General features: G+C 43.8%; 3 protein-coding genes across 3 annotated transcripts; 2 read left to right on the top strand and 1 right to left on the bottom strand.

Annotated features, from left to right (window-relative positions):
• Positions 1 to 2,601: 2,601 nt before the first annotated feature.
• Positions 2,602 to 3,126, top strand: LOC119651767 (histone H2B-like). The gene has a single exon (XM_038055507.1). It carries the CDS (start codon positions 2,689 to 2,691, stop codon positions 3,058 to 3,060), a length of 372 nt encoding a protein of 123 aa, XP_037911435.1. The 5' UTR covers positions 2,602 to 2,688; the 3' UTR covers positions 3,061 to 3,126.
• Positions 3,127 to 10,180: 7,054 nt separating this feature from the next.
• LOC119651293 (60S ribosomal protein L24) lies at positions 10,181 to 10,985 on the bottom strand. Its single transcript, XM_038054812.1, has 3 exons — positions 10,901 to 10,985; positions 10,693 to 10,768; positions 10,181 to 10,632 (listed from the first exon to the last, which is right to left on the bottom strand). Exons 1-3 carry the CDS (start codon positions 10,903 to 10,905, stop codon positions 10,243 to 10,245), a joined length of 471 nt encoding a protein of 156 aa, XP_037910740.1. The 5' UTR covers positions 10,906 to 10,985; the 3' UTR covers positions 10,181 to 10,242.
• Positions 10,986 to 11,202: 217 nt separating this feature from the next.
• On the top strand, positions 11,203 to 19,605 carry LOC119651292 (transmembrane protein 138). The gene is made up of 4 exons (XM_038054811.1): positions 11,203 to 11,480; positions 11,540 to 11,612; positions 11,683 to 11,857; positions 18,588 to 19,605. The coding sequence occupies exons 1-4, from the start codon at positions 11,350 to 11,352 to the stop codon at positions 18,692 to 18,694; spliced, it is 486 nt and encodes a 161-aa protein (XP_037910739.1). The 5' UTR covers positions 11,203 to 11,349; the 3' UTR covers positions 18,695 to 19,605.

Below are 19,605 nucleotides of genomic sequence, written 5' to 3'. Positions count from 1 at the left end.
ACGAAGAAACGGTCTCACTCATACGATTGCCAACCATTACGAATGTGGAAGAATCATGGAACCAAATGAAAGACACGATCCACAAAGCGGCCTCTGCAACCCTCGGGGTCACCAAGCCGGGTAAGCGGTACATCAACCGAGATACTTGGCTTTGGAATGATGATGTTGAAATGAAGGTCCGTGAAAAGAAACGCCTCTACCACAAATTTCTCGACGATAAAACGCCTGCTAATTGGCAAATTTATAAGAATGCCAACCGGGAAGCAAAGAAAGCGGTCGCTGTCACCCGAGCGAACCATTTCAAAAATCTTTACGATAAACTGGACACTCGGGATGGCGAGAGAGATCTGTACCGACTTGCTAAAAGCCGTGATGAACGCACACAGGATATCGAACACTTCTGTTGTGTTAATGACAAGAACGGTACTTTGCTTACTGATCGTCGAGCCGCCACGGATAGATGGCGAGAATACTTCGAGCAGATTTCAACTGAAGAATTTGCTCATCCTCCACTTCCACAATCATTGCCGACATTTGGAGCAGTTCCACCAGTCAGCGCAACTGAAGTCGAGGAGGCAATAAAACAAATGAAATCGGGGAAAGCAACAGGACCTGACGACATCGCATCTGAGCTCTGGAAAGCAAAGAGCTGGGACCCAACACCGTGGCTGAGTGAATTCTTTAACCGGGTTATTCAGGAAGGAAGAACACCATCTGACTGGCAAGAAAGTACCACTGTTCCAATATGGAAAAAGAAAGGTAGCCCAGCAGAATGTTCAAATTACCGTCCGATCCGGTTACTTTCCCATACCATGAAGATTTTTGAACGCATTCTTGACAACCGTATTCGCGAAATCGTTGAAATAACCGTGAATCAAGCCGGATTTGTCAAGAACTGCGGAACTACTGACGCAATACACGCTGCGCGGTTACTCATGGAGAAACACCGTGAGAAGCATCGCCCTCTTTACATTGCATTTCTGGATCTAGAGAAAGCGTTTGACCGTGTACCACACGAACTCATCTGGTATGCTTTACGACAACACTTCGTGCCAGAAGAACTCGTGCGCTGGGTTCAATTGCTCTACCACGATCCGAAAAGTAAAGTTCGAAGTATGGCGGGTGTATCAAAACCGCTTCGTGTCTCTGTTGGAGTTTATCAAGGAAGTGCCCTCTCACCACTCCTCTTTGTCCTTGTTATGGACACCGTCACACGGGATATCCAACGTCCAGCGCCCTACACACTGCTTTATGCAGATGATGTTTTCCTAGCATCTGATAGCAAAAATGATCTCGAGCAACTTGTTCAAAAATGGAATGATCGCCTCATGCAACACGGTCTCAGATTGAATTTAAACAAAACTGAATTTTTGACGACCGATCCCCATGAAACAGGCACAATCACTGTCAGCGGCAGTGATCTGCCCAGATCTGAGCGATTTAAATACCTCGGGTCAACGCTATCAGCCAATGGAGAACTGCGTTATGAAATTGCTTCACGCATTAACGCAACCTGGATGAAGTGGCGTTCCACAACTGGTGTCCTTTGTGATCGACGTATCAACGAACGTCTCAAATCTAAAATTTACCGCAATGTTGTCCGTCCAGTCGCTCTCTATGGTTCTGAGTGTTGGCCGACCATAAAAGACAATGAACGGCGTCTCGCGGTAATGGAGACGAAGATGCTACGTTGGACTAGTGGCGTCACACGTTTAGATCACATCCGAAATGAGGATATCCGCGATCGTTATGGGGTTGCACCGATCGTGGAAAAGTTGCGAGAGAGGCGTCTTCGATGGTATGGTCACGCAATTCGTGCAAACGAGAATTCACTTGCAAAGATTGGTCTGAACATCGAAGTCGATGGTAAACGACCAAAAGGCAGACCTAAGCAACGGTGGCTTGATACGCTGGATGGGGATCTGAAAGCCTCGAGATTGCACCCAGATCAGGCATTCGATAGAGCCAAATGGCGAAGCCGATCACGACGAGCCGACCCCGCTTGTGAACGGGACAAAGGCTGAAGAAAAAGAAGATTGCATTACTCTCAAAATCCATCGATTGGCTTCCATGTCCTAACATGCTTTATGGCTTCTTCTAAAAATATATACCGTTGTCATAAGCCCTATGTAAGGTGTAACACGTCAATCATACCTTCGCGGAATCCCTGTCGATTTTTCGATTGTTTCTACACTATTATATGCCACATAGTTCTAGGACCTACTCCGTGGCATTTAAGAATACACTCAAAGTACTCCCTGCTTGTCGTAAAAGACCACTAGAAAGCATAAAGAGTGCCAGCAACTTGGAATTTTCGAAATTTTCTTCCTACCGAAACATCATCGTCAAGGACAGGGATTCACAACACAACTACGATATTTTCTTCCAACTAACGTCCTTTTTGCTCTATTAATAAACAGGAGCCACCTAACACCTAAACGAGTATTCCATAACATGCTCCACCCAGGGTCCAAGGAAGTCATATGTATGCAAACCTTTCAACAAACTACACTTCTATTTCTTTATTTAAAAATTTGAAAATCTGAAAACTACTCAGCTCTTAATAATGGTCAAAAAACATAGTAACCATACGACACAGACCATTTAAGAAACTGACACATTTCAACCAATTTTGTAAATTGTGTTGAATATAGTGCACACCCTCACGCTAAGAAACACATTAAAAAAATGCCTCCCAAGCCAGCCGTTAAAGCAGTAAAAAAATCAGGTAAAGCCCAAAAAAACATTACAAAGGGCGAAAAGAAAAGGAAGCATAAGCGCAAGGAGACCTATGCCCTCTACATCTACAAAGTACTGAAGCAGGTTCATCCAGAGACGGGCATTTCTGCGAAAGCTATGAATGTCATGAACAGCTTCGTTAACGATTTATTCGAACGGATTGCTGCCGAGTCGTCCCGTTTAGCGCAATACAATAAGCGACGAACTATTACCAGCCGGGAAATCCAGACAGCGGTTCGATTATTATTGCCTGGGGAGCTGGCGAAACATGCAGTCAGTGAGGGGACGAAAGCAGTTACAAAGTATACGGGATCAAAGTAAGATAACGTTGCGATTGTGAAATCAGTTGGGATTTTAATTATTTAAATAAAAAATTAAAATGGTGCGCATCCGTTTTATTAATAAGCATACGTCAGAATTTGTCCTTATCAGGTTATATTTAGAAGCATTTCCAATCTGCAGGAGACAGAAGGAGGAATCGGAATTATTCAAATGATTGTTGTCAAAGGGGGCAACTAGGTTCGCTCGAAAATCAACGGCAAACTCAACAATTTTCAGGGCCGAACGGATTTTTACAAACAGGAAAGGGTGGAATGCAATGAGCTAGAAAAATAACCCGTTCTCACATTCTCTAGATCAAGTCAGGAAAAAAACATAAATTACTTCTTAAATTTGCGAAGATACATGAGCCTCTAGTTTAGCTGAACCCGATTAACCATTTTCAAAGTACAGATATTGAAAGAACGGAGAACAGATCAAGCTTATTTGTCTGGAAAAAGCTCTGACCCTATCTAAGCAGAAAGATATAGTCATAATTTTCTGAGAAACGCCCTATATGTAAAAACTTACAATTTTCCCACATTTCTACTCCTAGCGCTTACTGTGCACTGGATGGGCATATTTACCTTCGAACAGGCTTGTCTCAGGGGATGTTATAGACCCCCCTCTCTACTATCCCGATGAAAATTAGTGATGGCCTTCCATCCCCCTTAAATGATAACGACATCCCGAAAAGGGTCACTCACTAAAAAATTGTTGATAAAGCAAATAACGAAGGTGGGTCCTCCCTCACTCTAAATTTACATTCAACTTGAAACGGGGAAGGAAATTATCCTGCTTGCATGACACATCCTCCAAGGCACAGTTCAGAAAAATGTTGAAAGGAACGTATTCAGAGCCACAAAGGAATTAAACTTAGATGGCTCATATCAAAATTAACTTCATAAGGTCACTAGGAAATGAAGCGAAGCGATTTCCAGGAATGTGGAATGTGATGAACGTTGGATTAGAAGCTGCTAAATACGAGAGACAGGCTAGGATATTTCATAACAGTGATACTCAGAAGTGTATCAATTGTAAGCTAGACAAGAGCAAAAGAAGTAAACGTATATTAAAAGAGCACTATTCGGTGAGTAGGCATGTACAAGAGTACAATCAAGGGCTTATAGGGACCAGCGATAAAGAACACAGGAACAGGAATACCTTATTGTGCTTTTATATTCTTCTAGTCTAACGGGGGTAGATCCGAATCTTATGTTGTACGGATTCAAACAGCTACCATAAGCCGTGCGTATCATGGCCAACAAATTGGGTTATGACTTCAACTTTGAATGCTAAGGTGGACGACTGTGACAACATCTTGAGCATATAATGAGAAGCGATGGTCTTAGCGACTGTAACAATAACAATAAAAGGTTCGAGAATTTTGGCAGCATTCACTATCTTTTCATTAGCTGCACACTGTTTCAACACAATGCCTCGATTGGGTTTCGATTGTTCGGAAACAAACATTAAATTCAATGCCTTTTGAATGTGTGTAATTAGAAGAGCGCTGACATCGAACTTGAAGGAAATTCGTTATCTGATGGTTGCTTATCTTCGTTTATACGTTGCTACTACATCTGCTCGTAAAGTGTTAGCTCCAAGACCCCAAGAACGTTAGCAATTGGCCTTTGAGACTGAAGCGAGTGTTATTCACAGAAGCTCTGGCAAGCTGACAAAGTACGAGAAGTACAACGCAGCGTGGGCCGTGACAAACGAATTTCACTATCACGTTGGAAAATAATAACGATTTTACTACGGTATATCATATAACGAAAGAGCTTACATATGCTTTTAATGGTCTTATTTTTACACGACAGTAAATCTTAGAAAGGTACGTCCGCTCCAGCTCCACCGCACAAACACCGGAGGTAAAGCGGGCCCATGTGGGATTCGCACCCACTAAAAACCAACCCTGGTCTTCCCAGCCCCAGCCCACGCGGATTGGGTTTGCCTTTAGGCGCTCATTCTTAAGCTTCTTTTAGCTTTCGTTCTTCGGCAATTCCTACTGTATTTTTACGACTGTGGAGAAAATTGTAAGCCAGTTGTTCTTCGAACTCAGCGTCTCCGCAATTAACTTTTCCGGGCTAATGTTCCTGTCCAACGCTTGATTCATTTTCCTCCTCTCCATTGCGAACCTTGGGCGGTGAAATATCGCATGCTCTGGATCATCCGGTATACCAATTCGGTGGATTTTTCAACCCAAAGCAGATACTGCCTGCAGCAACCGCCGTATTACGTGGAAAACTAGGTTATGTGGTAGTTGGCCTCCCCATGCTTCCGCTGGGCTTATGCGTCCATCAACAATTTGTAGACTCATCCCATCTGTGACCAGAGACCATCCGACTCTGACCTTGTCGCATTGTTGCATTCAATGTGCCCCTCCACACATCTTGCATGGTACAGCACACTTATTTTTTCGCTAGAGATTATGCTCGCTACCACCAGTACTGTCTCATCTGATGTCGTTCTAAAGGACTGTAAACCCTTAAACCAATCACCCGATAAACCGAATTACTTCCACATCCGAGAGTTTGTCTTTACCCACATAGGTGATGAGTAAAGCAGGATGGATTGCACCACTCCGACTAGAAGCAACCCCCGACAGTGTATGTGTACGCTAATATTCGACAACATTTTTACAAGTGGTGCGGTGGTACTGGCTACCATTTGGCATGCATACTGTAGATGCTCTCTACAGCTCAGTTTGGATTCAATTACCATTCCCCGGTATTTGACACGACCGTATATCCACCAACTTGCACTTTCGCAGTGTTTTTTTTTGTTGCTGTTCGTTATTAAGAACGCTTCCGTTTTCGCGCCCATCAAGGTCAACCCGGCTCCTACTTTACCGCTCTCACTCTTTGTTGCCTTAATGTTACAACCACAGCTAGATCATCTGCAAAGCTGACAATTGTAGGCCCTCTTTGCGGCAGAAAAACCAAGCACCTCGTTATACACGACACACATATTTCACAACATGGGAGCCTGTACCGATTCCTGTGGTACCCCGCTGTAACAATGTACTCTTTGAGACTCTCGTCCATCTCGGACGAGTGAACTCTCTCTAAGAGGTAATTTTCAACCAGATTAGCTAAATACTCGGGAACACCTGTCAGTCAACGCACCTTTAATTCTGTTCCAATGTGGTAGAGTAGCCGCTTTAAATTAATGCGCCTTTTGGCACATTCACGACCATGCCTATTGCATTCACGATAGAGTGGGCACGACGGAAACCAAACTGGTGTTCCGCCAAGTCATTGCTGTTTTCGACGATGGGTAGGGGTTGTAGATGACTATTTCTTCATCTTCCCCATTGTATTAAGCATGCAGATAAGGTGGTACAATGCTGGGTCTCCAAGTGGCTTGGTGGCAATACCAACCTTTTCCACTGGGTAGGGAATATTCCTTCTTTTAAGCATGCCTTAGAAGTGTTAGCGAAAATATCGAGTCTAGTCTTCACTGTCAGCTGTAAAGCTCTGTTAGGGATGCTATCTGGACCTTGGGCCTTGTTATCGCCGATCCTACCATATATTTCCTGTAGTTATTGAGGGCATTATGCCCTCGTTGAGGTGGACAACCGTGTGCCTTCTGATATTTTCCTGGTGAGGGAAGAAGAGTGGTAACAACCTCTTTCAGGAGATGTGGACAGGTCACTTGAGGTGATTTCCAAAGCCTTTTCACCCTATAGGCTTCACGCTAAAGGTTTAGCATTGGCATGGTCGCACAACTGCGTGAAACAGTCCCCCTCAAAAGCAAACCACTCGACATTTCGCTCTTGATTTCGCTGGAGGTTACCTGGTGGTCACTGTGAGTATAATTCTCACTGACTTGCCAATCAACTTTGCTGGATAAAGGGACACTCACGTATGTCAGGTCCACTATAGACCTCAGGCCCCCCTCCCTTGAAAGTGTGAAGAGTCCCCAACATTCGAGAGTACCTTTAGCTTCATGAATGTTTCGAGCAGAACACATCCTCTCACATTCAGGTCAAGAGTTCACGCATTAAAATCACCTGCATCAGAACGCTAAGCATCTGCTCATATTCGTAGGTGTAACACTGAGTGGAGTATAGCAGTTGCAGATGCAAACTCCTTTCACCTTCGCTCTGATGAAGCCTTCCTCTGGGTGCTCCAATATTTCCTAGAAGGCTTGTTTTCTGCAAGTCCATAGCGTTGCTTGGCACCTTTAATCGTTGACCCGAAAGGCACCGTGGTCCCGATATGACTCATTATGGCCACATCGATGTTTTTCTTGTGGATGGGAATACTGGAGCATGTTATGTTCCATTTTCCGAGATTCAACGACACCCTCAACGTAATTATCGGACCCCAAATTTTCGTGAAAGAGACGCTGTTGTGGGAAGCAAATTGGAGCGCGACAAACAAGAAAAACTGCAGGAATTGGTGATTTCATCGTACTGGTAAAGACCAAAGGGCTCCATGCGGAGTAATATTTCACGGTGGTCTTGCGGGGAATCTAGGTGGTTCTGGTGGGTGAAAATCCCAAATATCGCTGCAACTTACAGCATGTTTGTAACATTTCGCTCACCCATAGAAAAAAGGATTGATGAAAATCCACCAGTTTCCTTCCTTTCTTCTTCAACCCCGTGCTTATTCTAGGCACTGTTAGATATTGAGCCCTTACTCAAGAGGCAGACATAGACAGAAAAACCAACAGGTACGTACCTTTGAGAAATTTAGAGAGCAGCCGCACTAGACATGGAAGTTTATAAACAGGTCATCAGGTTGAAGCCACCGATGGTTATCTTGCATATTGGAGCGATGCTTTGAGTACAGACAGATGTTAAGCATATCGAATTTATGGACCTCGGTGTTTAGATTTCCTTGTTAAGGCAGGCTTAGACCGGATACCGATTGTTGCGCCGTTGATAATTTCTCTTATGGAGGTACAACAATGGATCTATTGCAATCTAAGTGCCCCATTAAAAATTCGATGATTCCGGGCTTGCCCCTATCCGATCTCAAACCTTCAATTTTTCCCGAAAAATTTAGTAAGGATTTAAGGATAGGAGGCAACAAAGAAGAGTTTTTCATTGACCAATTGGTTGCACTTTGCTTTGTTGAATCTTAGAAATCCACTCAATGAAGATAAATTTGAGATATCACTGAAAAAAACTTATATTAGTACTATTAGCAATATTAGTTCTCCCCCTCGAACAGCACCTTATCGTGATGGAGGAGCTTGTGGTAGTTTACTACTACGCTAAGAATGTCCAAAAACAGATGAAGATGGAAACAAAAGATTAGAATTTTCCGAATGGTAAGAACCCACGACTCTGAGAAATCATGTCGTGGCCGAGGCACAGATTTTGGAGGCCTCAGCTAATTCATGTTCCCCCACGGCGAAATCTGCAGAAGACAGGCTCTCCACTTCAGTGGAAAACCTACACCCGGTGTCTACGGCGCCGTCAGCCACTTGGAAATCTAACTACGGCCGGCCGGTCGGTGACACTATTACCTAACTCTTCTAAAATACGGGAGAGGAAGACTCGGCAGAAGGAAAGGAGAGGGGACTACACGCTTGCCTGTCAGAACCTTCTCCTCCGCCTGTACCAGGAAAAACGGAAGAGAGGGAAGCTGGTAATGTGGACGCAACTGGTCTAATGCCGGCATGTGAAAACAGATCCATGAAGCCCGGACTGAACCTGGGAGGGCTTCTAGCCGACGACAACGGAAGGCACTGCGAAAGAAGGCGAAGTTTCTTGGGAATGAGAACATGGTCGTTGCTACACCACCAACTGTGGCGAAATCCAGAGAAAGCGGAACTTTCGGTGGAAGGTGGCTGGTAAGCCCGGTGAGATCCACACTGAACGCAGCCGACTTTTCAGTTAGCGGCGGTTTTCATATTAGGTTGCTCTTATGGGTACAAACATAGGAGTTAGTCAAATCAACCTGCAGCATGCCAAAGCTTCTTCCTATCTACTGGTGGAAAAGCTGGCAAAGTCCTTATATATTTTTGGTTCAAGAGCCATGGGTTCGTTTTAACCGAATCTGTGATATTGGATCAGTCAAAGGGACCAGGATTTTCTTCGATGAAAGATCCTCGGGACCGAGGGCTTGCGTTCTCATGTCAAAATTGTTAGAAGCAACCATGCTGAGACAATTCTATTCCCAGGACCTTGTTGCGGTCAACTTGCAATACCAGGTTAATGGTAAGAGGAGAAACGTTATAGTTGCCTCTGCCTTCTTACCCTATGATTTTTGTGCCCTCCGCCGACGCAAGAACTAAGGGATTTGGTACTTGAACTTTTATTAGGTTGTGATGCGAACGCTCAGTATTTGCGCTAGAGGGGAGAAGGTGTTTGATTTTATCACTTCAGCTGGTATGATGACCGCAAACGACTTATTGATTTAACTGTAGCCACTTCGTTCTGCATGAGCGTCACCAAGGTTGAGAGAACACTATCCAGGAAGCCTTCTAGGGTGATCGCCAAATAGTCGTCTGACAACCTTCTAGGTGAACTGTATTAATTTGTTCTGCGATTATAGGAGCAGCTGCCACTATACGAAACTTATGTAAACGAGCAATTGTCAGTCCCATCGAGACCAGGATCAACACCTGTCCGGTCCGAGCCCTTAGCTATCGAGTAGGCAATGGCCGGAGATCGTCCAAGGACCATCATTACCGGGCCCGACAAAACCCCTCTTGGTGGGAAGGAGCAGCGACCGAAAAGAAGCACTTCGGGAAATAGGTCTCAAGGTACATGGTTGCAGTAGACAACAAATTGCTGATAAAGGAGAATTTTCCGTTGCAAATGAGTTCCTTGCTGTTTCATTGATCCTTACGAATGCATTTAATGAAAACGATTTTAAAATACTACGAAAAAATATTCGTGTGAGTCCTAGCAGCCGCGAATACCGGCACTGAGTAACCGAGCATTCAGGTTTTATCGCAACCTGATCACCGAACATTGAAACTGAAGCGCTACACTGACAACCATTTGTTTCTACAGAAAATCCCATTTGGAGTAAAACTAACCACTAACTCCTGCCATCAAAATACCCGCGAAATGCCACAATCGAATAAATTTCGCAACAGTTCGAAACGCACGTCAAGGATCCGAGTCCACTTTTAGATTGGAATGAAATGCAAAGACTTCCACATGAGATGTTTTTCGCGTGTATTATCTTAAATTAAAAACAAAACACATCAATTTGTTTATCGTTTTCCACCGACACGAGGAGCGGCCTTTTGAACGTTCTTGGCGGCCTTCTGTTTGGCCGGTTGTTTCGCCTTGGCCGGTGGTGGGGCGGTTGCCTTCTTGGCGGCCTTCTGTTGTCGCTTCTGCTCCTTGGCGACTTTGATAGCTTGGTCGCGTTGGGCCTTTCGCACTTCAGGCTTCATGTTACGCTTGGCCATGATTTCAGCAAGAGAGGCGCCGACAATGGCTCGCTGGAATTTCTGTGTGCGGCGGGTGCGCTTCTTTTGGGCCTCCTCCTCAATACCCTTCTTGTGTTTACGTCTGTACAGGACGGTCCATGTTACCTTACGCGGGTTGCGCTTCAGCAAGTAGGAACGCTCACACTTCTTGTCGAGGAAAGTGAAAACCTGAAACACAAACCGACTTTGAGCACTTTCTCACAAATGTAATAAGAAATCTGGCGTTACCTTTCCATCGACTTTGACCATGGTCTTTCCATGTCCCGGGTAGATTTTGTACCCGCTAAAATGACACATACCAATCCTGAAATGGGAAAATTTTCATTAAAACAATTGCACAACACTCCATCCTAATTGGGGCCGTCATTATTGAGCGAAATAATTAAACGATGCTCGAGAAAAATACTAATTTAATGCTAAATCTTATTTGACGTACTTCATCTTGCTGTTGTTTTTGTACCGAAAAGAACCGGAAAAGAGAGTTCGTTTGACACTTCAGTAAAACTTGACGAACTTTGTTACTGTTCGATGCGACATCTGAATGTCGAATTTTTATCTGCAAAACAATCTAAATTCACAAGAATTTGTAACAATTTTTATCCCAAAATTATTTCATGGGGAATTATTTTGAAATTTAAACAGTTTCATTACATCCAGTTCAATATCAAAATCTTTTTCCTTCCATTTATCTGACATTCAAACAGAAAATGTGAACTTGACATATAATTCAGGACCGTATCGTACATAACAAGGGGAGAAGGGAAAAGGACATCTTCCCATTCTGCGTAGGTCTTTTGTCCAATTGGTTCGGTCCTTGCATCACGAAAATGTCAATTTCAAAGTGAATGGTTTTTGTTGCAACTCCGCGACGACACAATAAGCAGAATGAATCTCTCACTACGTCGTTATTCGTTTATTTTAACATTTCAATTTCTTTTCCTCTTCACTGACCTGCTCCTGAACAGTTTCTCGTACTTGGCGAGAGGTGATAAGTTATCCATCATTTTTGTGTTTCTGTAAGTCTGACTTTGAATAATCAAATCTGAAATTGCGCTCATTGGACGTATTATTCCAGGACCCAGGACATTTGCTTGATTCTGTCGTTCACGGCGTTAGTTTTCAGCATGTATTCGACCTACGTCTACCAGGTAAGGTGCCAGCGTGCCAGCTCATTACTTGAACTGTGAACTTTATCAAGTGGGCGCCTTTTTGTTTCAGGCTGGCGTTGCTGAACTTTTGTATAAGAAATTTCGGATTCCTCTGCTGGCACTCACCACTTACTTTTTGTTGAGTGTAGCTCATCATGTGTGGATTGTGATAAATCACAGCAAAGGACCCTTCACGTTCCAATGGCCAGCTGGCTTGATGGCGCTCTTTATTATTCATCGATTGTGTAAGTTCTTCGTTTATTTGTGGTGAATATAGTGAAGCCATTTGCGGTGAATCCTTAATAGTGATAGGGTTATTAGTAAATGAATTTAAAAACTTGTATCCAACCGCATTCATCAAAACTATATGATTTTTACAAGCAGAGACCTTTCTTAAGAAAAATACAATTAACAACTTAGTATTTTTCATGTTGACGGTAAACAACGCTCTTGGCATTCATCATGGTTAAGAAGTCGAGGGGTACGATTAGCTCATGGTCAATTTGGAAGTGGTCCCGTGTGGAGAGATCCACGTTTGTTTCTAGATTTTTTTCCGCGCAAGCCAGGGTCTTCTGACGATAGTCCGCGCGGCACTGATTGAAGGTTGATTCGCTGTGGGTGGTGAAGTATCGGCTGAAATAGAGGCTCCATCCTTACTTTGCTCTTGAAATTGCTGACGAGTTTGATAGGTTCGCTAGGCTCTGGTAACAGAAAGTCATGGTTCAAGTCTCGCTGGTGACAGAGGGATTTGTATCATGGCTGGATGTTGGATACCAGTCGAATCAGCTGTGAATGAGTACCTGAATCAAATTAGGACGAAAGCAATGATGTAGAGCACTGTGATGTACCGTTAAGGTCTTGAATAAAGTGCTCTCCCGGCAGCGGCCGGTGATCACTTGAAAAATTATTCGACCAACCGGGAAAATATGTTCGTCCAGCCTGTGGACGGACATTTTATGGGACAAAATATCTCAAATTTTCGTCTCATGGCCTTCCACGTTTGGAGTTGAACAGATGCCGCTTGGCTTGCCGTACGTGGATGGTGCTTTTAGTTAAACTGGCGGCCGGGTGCACTGTGGACTCTTCCGTTGTAACTGACAGACCGAACTAAACGTGGAGGGCGGTCTTATCGCACCTCAAGGCTCTGATTCAATAGGATTGTTGGGCCAACGATTACTTTCCGGGTTGTCACAATCTCGGTAGATGCCGGATTTTACCTAATACTAGAACTAAGTGCCAAGCATTTAGGCTCAGACGATCCTACCTACTTAATAATAAATATAAAGGGATTCTGGTCGAGGCAACTCCGCAATATGGAACACGTATGCATAATGCATGTATTTCTTTTATGAAATGCGCGGTCCATCTATCTCTCGATTCTGTTTCCTAAGATTGCTGCCATGCGCAGAGAGTACAGGCTCTCTCTTCACAAGGGGCAGCTTTCTTATTTTCCTCGCCTTTCCTGAGGTGTGTACTGCTCGGCAGCATAGAGTGCAATCAGAATAACTCCCGCTATCATCATTACAGCTAGCTCCGAGAAGGTACGATAGGCGGACACAACTCGCAGAGCCCCTCGTCTTTGTACTTGTGCTAGGCGCTTACGATTCATTTCCTTACTGAGGGAGTCAGCCCATATTTCGGAAGCCTGCTGGATAAGGGACCTCCGACGTTGAACATCAGCCGGCAGATTGCAAACATTCTAACTGCAGCCTTGCCTGCTTGTCATAATGCCGACGTATTTCGCCGCCAGCTTCGACAGGACCATAGGTTCATCAACCTAAATAGGGAGGGCTGTGGGATCCCGTTTTTTGGTTAGCACAACGACTTCGGTTTTATCCACAGCTAGGAAGAATCCATGCCCAGTCATCCATCTGCTTACTTGCCCCATCACTATTCACAGTGTGCGATGAGCTAGCTCAATTGTGCGTGCCGTAACCACTGCCACAACATCGTCCGCGTATCCAATGTCACCTTCCTGGGGGTCGTAATAATCGGCATGGTCCTTTAAATAGTCAGTCAACATCCGAAATTAGTAGCCTGGAGTATGAAAACGATTCTCCAGAGCCTCAAGCATGTGGCACCACCTCGCATAATTGAAGGCGTTTCTTACTTCGAGATCGACAATGGTGACTGTGTGCCTCAGCCACTTCTACCGCTTGGACCACCTCCTCAGTGGCATCAATTATGAATCGCCCCGGTCTAAAATCATACTGTGTTGGTGAGTGTCTCCCGCAGAATGTATTGCGATTGTCAGTCGTAGCTTGATGAGCCTCTGAAGCAATATATTGAGCGGACGATAGGCTGACGGCACCTTTGCCCTTGCTTCAACATTTCGCTTGGAATACCGTCCGTTCCTGGTGCTTTTTTGTCCTTTATAGACAGGATAGTCTCCTCTAGTTCCTTTGCAGTGAAGAGTGGGAATTCCTCAGTACTCACCCTTCATCGACAGAGTTAGTTTAGATGGTTGTGGACAAAAAAGGAACCTGCACGATTTCTTCCATATTCGCTGCTTCCATAGAACATGGTGACCGATGGGCACTAATTTTTTGGAAATCAGCTAATACTCCAGGCAATGGCTCAATGTTTACGTCGTTGATTTGCTCCTGCCAGCAGCGTGTCTTCTGCCTGTTGATTTCGTGGCGGGGTTTCTTTTTCCAACTCTTATACTCTGCGGTACTAAGCGCCACCTCGTCTTGGCTTCATGCGCGCTGAGAAATCCGCTGAAGTCTGAGGCAGTTTCTTCGTAGGGTTGCAATTTCGCCCATCCACCAGTGCATAGCTAATTTCCCGCAATGGAGAAGTTGGCTCGCCATCTTCTCAGAGGCAGTGACAAAGGCCAATTTTTGTCCTTTAAATTTGACATACGTAACCCCCACCTTAAGGTTGCTCACATCTGGTTAATCTCTTTATTGCCTCCTCCACCTCTTCGGTATTAGTGAGACAATCCAGATCCCTTATTTCAAGGGTGTATATGGATTCTAGGCTGGAAACCATTGCTTTCATGCCTAGAATGCTCTATACTGTCTCGCAGAACCCTTTTTTTCGGATTTCGACCCAAGTTCTACAAGTATATCGCCAGTTGATGCCCCTAGATAGATTTAAATTCAACCCCAGCGTCTTCTGGCTTGGCGTTGTTGCGGACTTCTCGGAGAACTTCCGCGAAAGATCTCCCTTTGTTCGACTTAATGAGAATGGCCTCTGACCGTGATTTGCTCTTTTTCTTTTTTTGACGTCGATATTGCCGTCGTAATCGACATCGACTTTGTTACAGTTGAGCCACTGCTGTCGCTATTCAACTTAGGTTGTTGTGGATGAATTTTCTCCTGTTTTCGGCGCTGCTTGGTCTACTGGGTTACCACCGCACGGAATTCTTCCTACTGCGTCCTCGTCTGCACATTCACGCTGTTTTCTCCTCGCCTCCGTTTGTCGATTTTTTGTTCTCTCTCTGGCGAGCTGAAGGCCCTGCGTTTTGTGCAACTAGAGGCTGCATACGCGATGTGATTTTTGCTCAGCTTCTCTTGGGCTGTCATCCAGAAGTTTTGTTGGTGTGCAATAAGCTTCAGCAGTTTTTCCGTCTCCATTATGCTACAAATACCGAATGGTATATTTCTGCAAGGTTTGAACCGGACTACAAAAAGTCCCAAGCCATCAAGGAAAGCCGTGAGGGATCTAATACATGTAGCTGATGATATTACTACAACTAATTTCTCAAAACGCCAAATTTCTTTGATTTCCTGTGCCAGTGGCTCATAGTGCACATTCTTTTCCTCTATTTCCGGAATTCACGTCTTCATCGTGCACGCAAGGGACTCGCCTGCTCTTTGGTGTAAAAATAAGGGTGTACTCAGTGGTCAACTTGGTGATGATGTTGTGTCCCCACGTCAACCACGCCTCTGCCTGATGTCACGAGGCAGGTTTATCTGCTGCACGGTTGAGTTTGGATACTATGTTTGGAATACATAGTAGTCCGCCTCTTTCCAGATCGGTCTGCGTCCACGGCAATATTCTGAATACATAAGCAAGTGCAGGGATAGCGAATACATTCAAGGCGGTTATTTTATTCTTCCCCGGGAGACGCGATTTCAGTACCAGCTTCACACGTCATAGCATCCATGTAGAGATCACCAATTCTATGTCCGCCATACTTTTGCGGATGGCTTGTATTGGACACTTGTCTAATCCAAATTCCATCCGAATTTTACGGCTGAACATGTCTACTATCCGCAAGAGACTTCTAAGGTGGTCGCCGGTACCAGCATTTAACTTGATGTCATCTCAGTACATCAAGTGTGTCAACTCACATTTAGCACGTAAACCATATTTTATTGCGAAACCAAGCCCTCTATCATTATTCAGCAGCCATGAAAGGGGTTCAATTATTCCCCCTGGAAGATGCCTTTCCGTATATGGATGGGCTCTGAGGTACTGGTACTCTCAGATGAACGCACTGGTAAGGTTGTATGCCACTCTTCTATGACTGTCACCAAAAACTTTAGTAGTTTCGGATCTGCAATACAGACCTAGGACACCGATTAGCCAGGTATGCAGGAGGCTATTGAAAGCCTTGGCATAATCGATATAGTCACTAAGGAGGTTTCTTTGGCCTCTAGTTGCTTGTTCTACAGCTACCGAGTCGATAATGAGTTGCTCTTTGCAATCCCTTGGCTCGACTCGGCAGCCCTTTTGCTCCTTGGACAGAATGTCGTTTGTCTCGCGGTGCGCACTCGCACTAATAATGGACGTTATGAATTTGCAAAGGATTATTAAGCAAGTAATCGGTCGGAATTGTGTTTGGATATCACGGTGCTATGAACACGATATCCGGGGCAGCTCTGAATTTACAGCCTTTGGGTTTGTTTATTCAGAGCACTACAATGAGAGCAACTCATAAACTAATTCGCTCAGAGGTTTTGCCTCTCCTCCAGAGCCTAACAATGTCCTGCTTTAGTAAGTCTCCCCGACGTTCCAGAGGTATTCTCCATGGTGGATCTCTTCGGTGACTCAAACCAATAATGCGAAAGCAAATCTTCTGGTTATGCGATCTGACAGCCTCAATGCACCATAATATACAAGTGATTGTAATTGCAGCAGGGATATATCAGCACACAGTCGAGATGTAATCTCATCATTGATTTGAGTTAGAATTCTCAGAGTTGCTGGAGATGCATAAAGCATAGGAATACCTGGTCTATGCAGAGGATCCATTTCGTAAAATTATATACACGTTCTTTGGAATTTATTCCGAACCTCAGCGGAGACTTAAGCCGGACGGTGAAGGTGAGTGCTTCGGCGACTACTGAAACTATTGCCTGTAGTGCGCGTGGTCTTATTCCGCAATGACCTCAAGTCGAACACGTTCCCTGATGGCGGCCGGGATTGTGTCGCTGCGAGTAATGAAGCGGTATTGGTCTGCGACCCCCCCCCCGAGTCACGTGCGCATATTGATGGAAGGGTTCGACGAATCTCTGGTGCAAAAAGAGGCGATAAGATGTTATACATGCCACCGCCGTTATTTCGTAGTAGAAGCGGATGATAAAGATGTTAATAACCTCACACCATTTCATCCGCTGCCTACGCGAACCTACTGAAATGGTCGCCAAAGGTTGTGACGAAACAGCTGTAGCAGGCGGAGCAATGCTCCTGGTCATCGTGGCGCCTAGACGTCGAACCTACGATTAGTTGTTTCAACGCTGTGCTGTCCATTACGGCAACCCAATTCAATCACCAAATCAGATGACTCCCGCCGGTTATCCGTACCGGATCCTAAATTTCTTTTTCCCTTTCCCTAACTGCCAGGTGTGGTGATAGCTTCCTCAGTGAGTAATCTGCAAGACTGCAAAGTTCTTCACCTATCCCCTGAGACGCTTCGGTGGCGTACAGCCATTCAGACTGAAGCTATCTATCCCTCCTTCTACATCCAGGCTTGGGACCGGCTACCGCGGAGTGTTATTCGATGTGCATTCAATGGCTTCTTTTCATTTCTCAGCACATTTTCACACATCCTAAATTTTTCCACTCACGCTCACTTTTTTTCATGCATCGCTAGCACCCACGGACATTCCTGAAATAACTCCGAACACAGAGATACAATAAAATGCGTTATTATTAAACTAATGAGGAAGTACTTGAAAGTTTCTTCCTCTTCTCCGAAACTTCGCCGATTCGAATTGTAGGATAGGCCGAGTCTGACGGCATGCTCTCCTATATGCCAGCACCCCATGCAAACCGCTATAATCCTGTCCGCATTTGCGCGCATCTGGTCTATCTAGAAGAGGGGGGGGGGTCAGATATTGCTTGAATTAGTGCAGATGACAGGCGTTCGCCATCTGGAGTTAGTGGTTGTCAAGTAGTACGAGTAGATTCTGCCCAGCGAGACGCAGACTGGCCCTACCGAAAGAGGAGCCCCCCGTGGCCAGTTCGTTCCCCTCTATATTTATATAATCGGAGTTTTAGGTCACCTTTGCACTGGAGGTTGACACTGAGTACAAAGCCTCAATAAGGTCAAGGAGGAGGAAGTGTAGAAGAAGATTAATGCATCTGCCAGGCGGGACGGCAGGGCCCCAGTAGCAGCGGTTCTTTTCATCCTATAGCTTGATCTCATTTTATTTACTGCTCAATCCTAGATACCATACAATAGAATAGTTCGTAGGGATATGATGGACTACATCTAAATACGTTCAAATAACCATCCTCAGCCGGAGACCTCATTTCTTCACGAATGTTTTCTTACAAGCATGGATGTATACAGGCCTCCTTAATCCTTGGTTTTGTTTTAATTTACTCTAGAGTCTCTAATTTATCTCCTCCATGATATTGTTTCTAGATTTTTACATTAATATATTTACAGTTTGTAAGTGATTTTGTAATTTGTCTACTGTTGTGTGCTCATGTTTCTGAATCTAAAAAGCTGCTGGACAGAAATTTAATTTGTTTATTTCGAAATATTCTCTCTTTAATTATTTTCTACTTTTCCAGTTTCTCCGGTTTACTATTATTTGTACAAACGATCAGCATTACGAATGAGTGATCCACGCTTCTATGAGAATATGGATTGGGTTGCAGAGCATCTAGCAATTAAGTAAAATTCATGTAAAAAAACTGCTCATGCGTTGTATGCGCTTTAAGTCGGAAAGTTTCTAGTCCATCAAGCGCAAAATAAGTTTAACATTTCCACTTTTCTCTCGTACAAACTATGTAAAAAAATCTAGTCAATTTGTTGTTTTAAGTTGCCAGTTAACTTTAGGAAATCTTCTTGACTCTGGATGACCATATGCAGTTCAATGGGTAATTGAGATAGGTCAGTTAGCTTAAAATGTGATAAATTCATAGCTAAAAGTGCACGTGTTATTTATTATTGACTACTTCAATTTCAATCGCTTCCAATGTCCTTTTGTTTGCTACTTTGCTTAGAGTTCAATCTATTTGAATATGCTAGACAATACGTGTCAACAATCTTTGGAAAAAACTGCGGCATAAATTCCAAAAATAGCAATAAAAAGATGGAAAGATACTTTACAAGAAATTTAGATAATTTAAACTAAAAACATCAAATTAAAGCAAATCGCGTATGAAATAATCTTTAGAAAATTTGTCCTTCCAATGATTCGAGTAAGCGCAACATATCCGTGACGTTCATTAGTTTGATAACAGTCTGAACCGTTCCACCCATATTTCACCCATAAGAATAAAAGACGCATTTTAACAGCCAAATTGTTCCAGAAGACATCGTTTATGTAACATAAATGTTTGTTGAAAAAAACTTAGAGAAAGACCAAACACCGGAAGTATCAGTTGTTCAAGTAGTCGTTTTATTTCATTCCGAAAACTTAGCACAATAATGAAAAAAGTTATATATTTTGTTTAGTTAAAAAAATCTGTACATTATATAAGAAAATGTTTCTCTCATCGATGTATAAACAAAAATGAGTTGTAAAAAGTAAAAAAAATAAAATATTTATCTTATTTTCTCTTGAATAAAGTTAAACATATTGCA

This window comes from Hermetia illucens, chromosome 3, assembly GCF_905115235.1.
Source record: "Hermetia illucens chromosome 3, iHerIll2.2.curated.20191125, whole genome shotgun sequence".
Lineage (NCBI taxonomy): Eukaryota > Metazoa > Arthropoda > Insecta > Diptera > Stratiomyidae > Hermetia > Hermetia illucens.
The sequence above is the reverse complement of the archived record's forward strand: the minus strand, read 5'-3'. Positions and strand labels throughout refer to the sequence as shown.

Excerpts from the sequence above, each read along its gene's own strand:
- LOC119651767 (XM_038055507.1), top strand. The coding sequence starts at position 2,689 with ATGCCTCCCAAGCCAGCCGTTAAAGCAGTAAAAAAATCAGGTAAAGCC.
- LOC119651293 (XM_038054812.1), bottom strand. Across the intron at positions 10,633-10,692 it reads TGGTCAAAGTCGATGGAAAG|GTTTTCACTTTCCTCGACAA; the intron begins GTAACGCCAGAT and ends TTTGTGTTTCAG.
- LOC119651292 (XM_038054811.1), top strand. The coding sequence starts at position 11,350 with ATGAATCTCTCACTACGTCGTTATTCGTTTATTTTAACATTTCAATTT. Across the intron at positions 11,481-11,539 it reads TCCATCATTTTTGTGTTTCT|GACCCAGGACATTTGCTTGA; the intron begins GTAAGTCTGACT and ends GTATTATTCCAG. Across the intron at positions 11,613-11,682 it reads ATTCGACCTACGTCTACCAG|GCTGGCGTTGCTGAACTTTT; the intron begins GTAAGGTGCCAG and ends TTTTTGTTTCAG.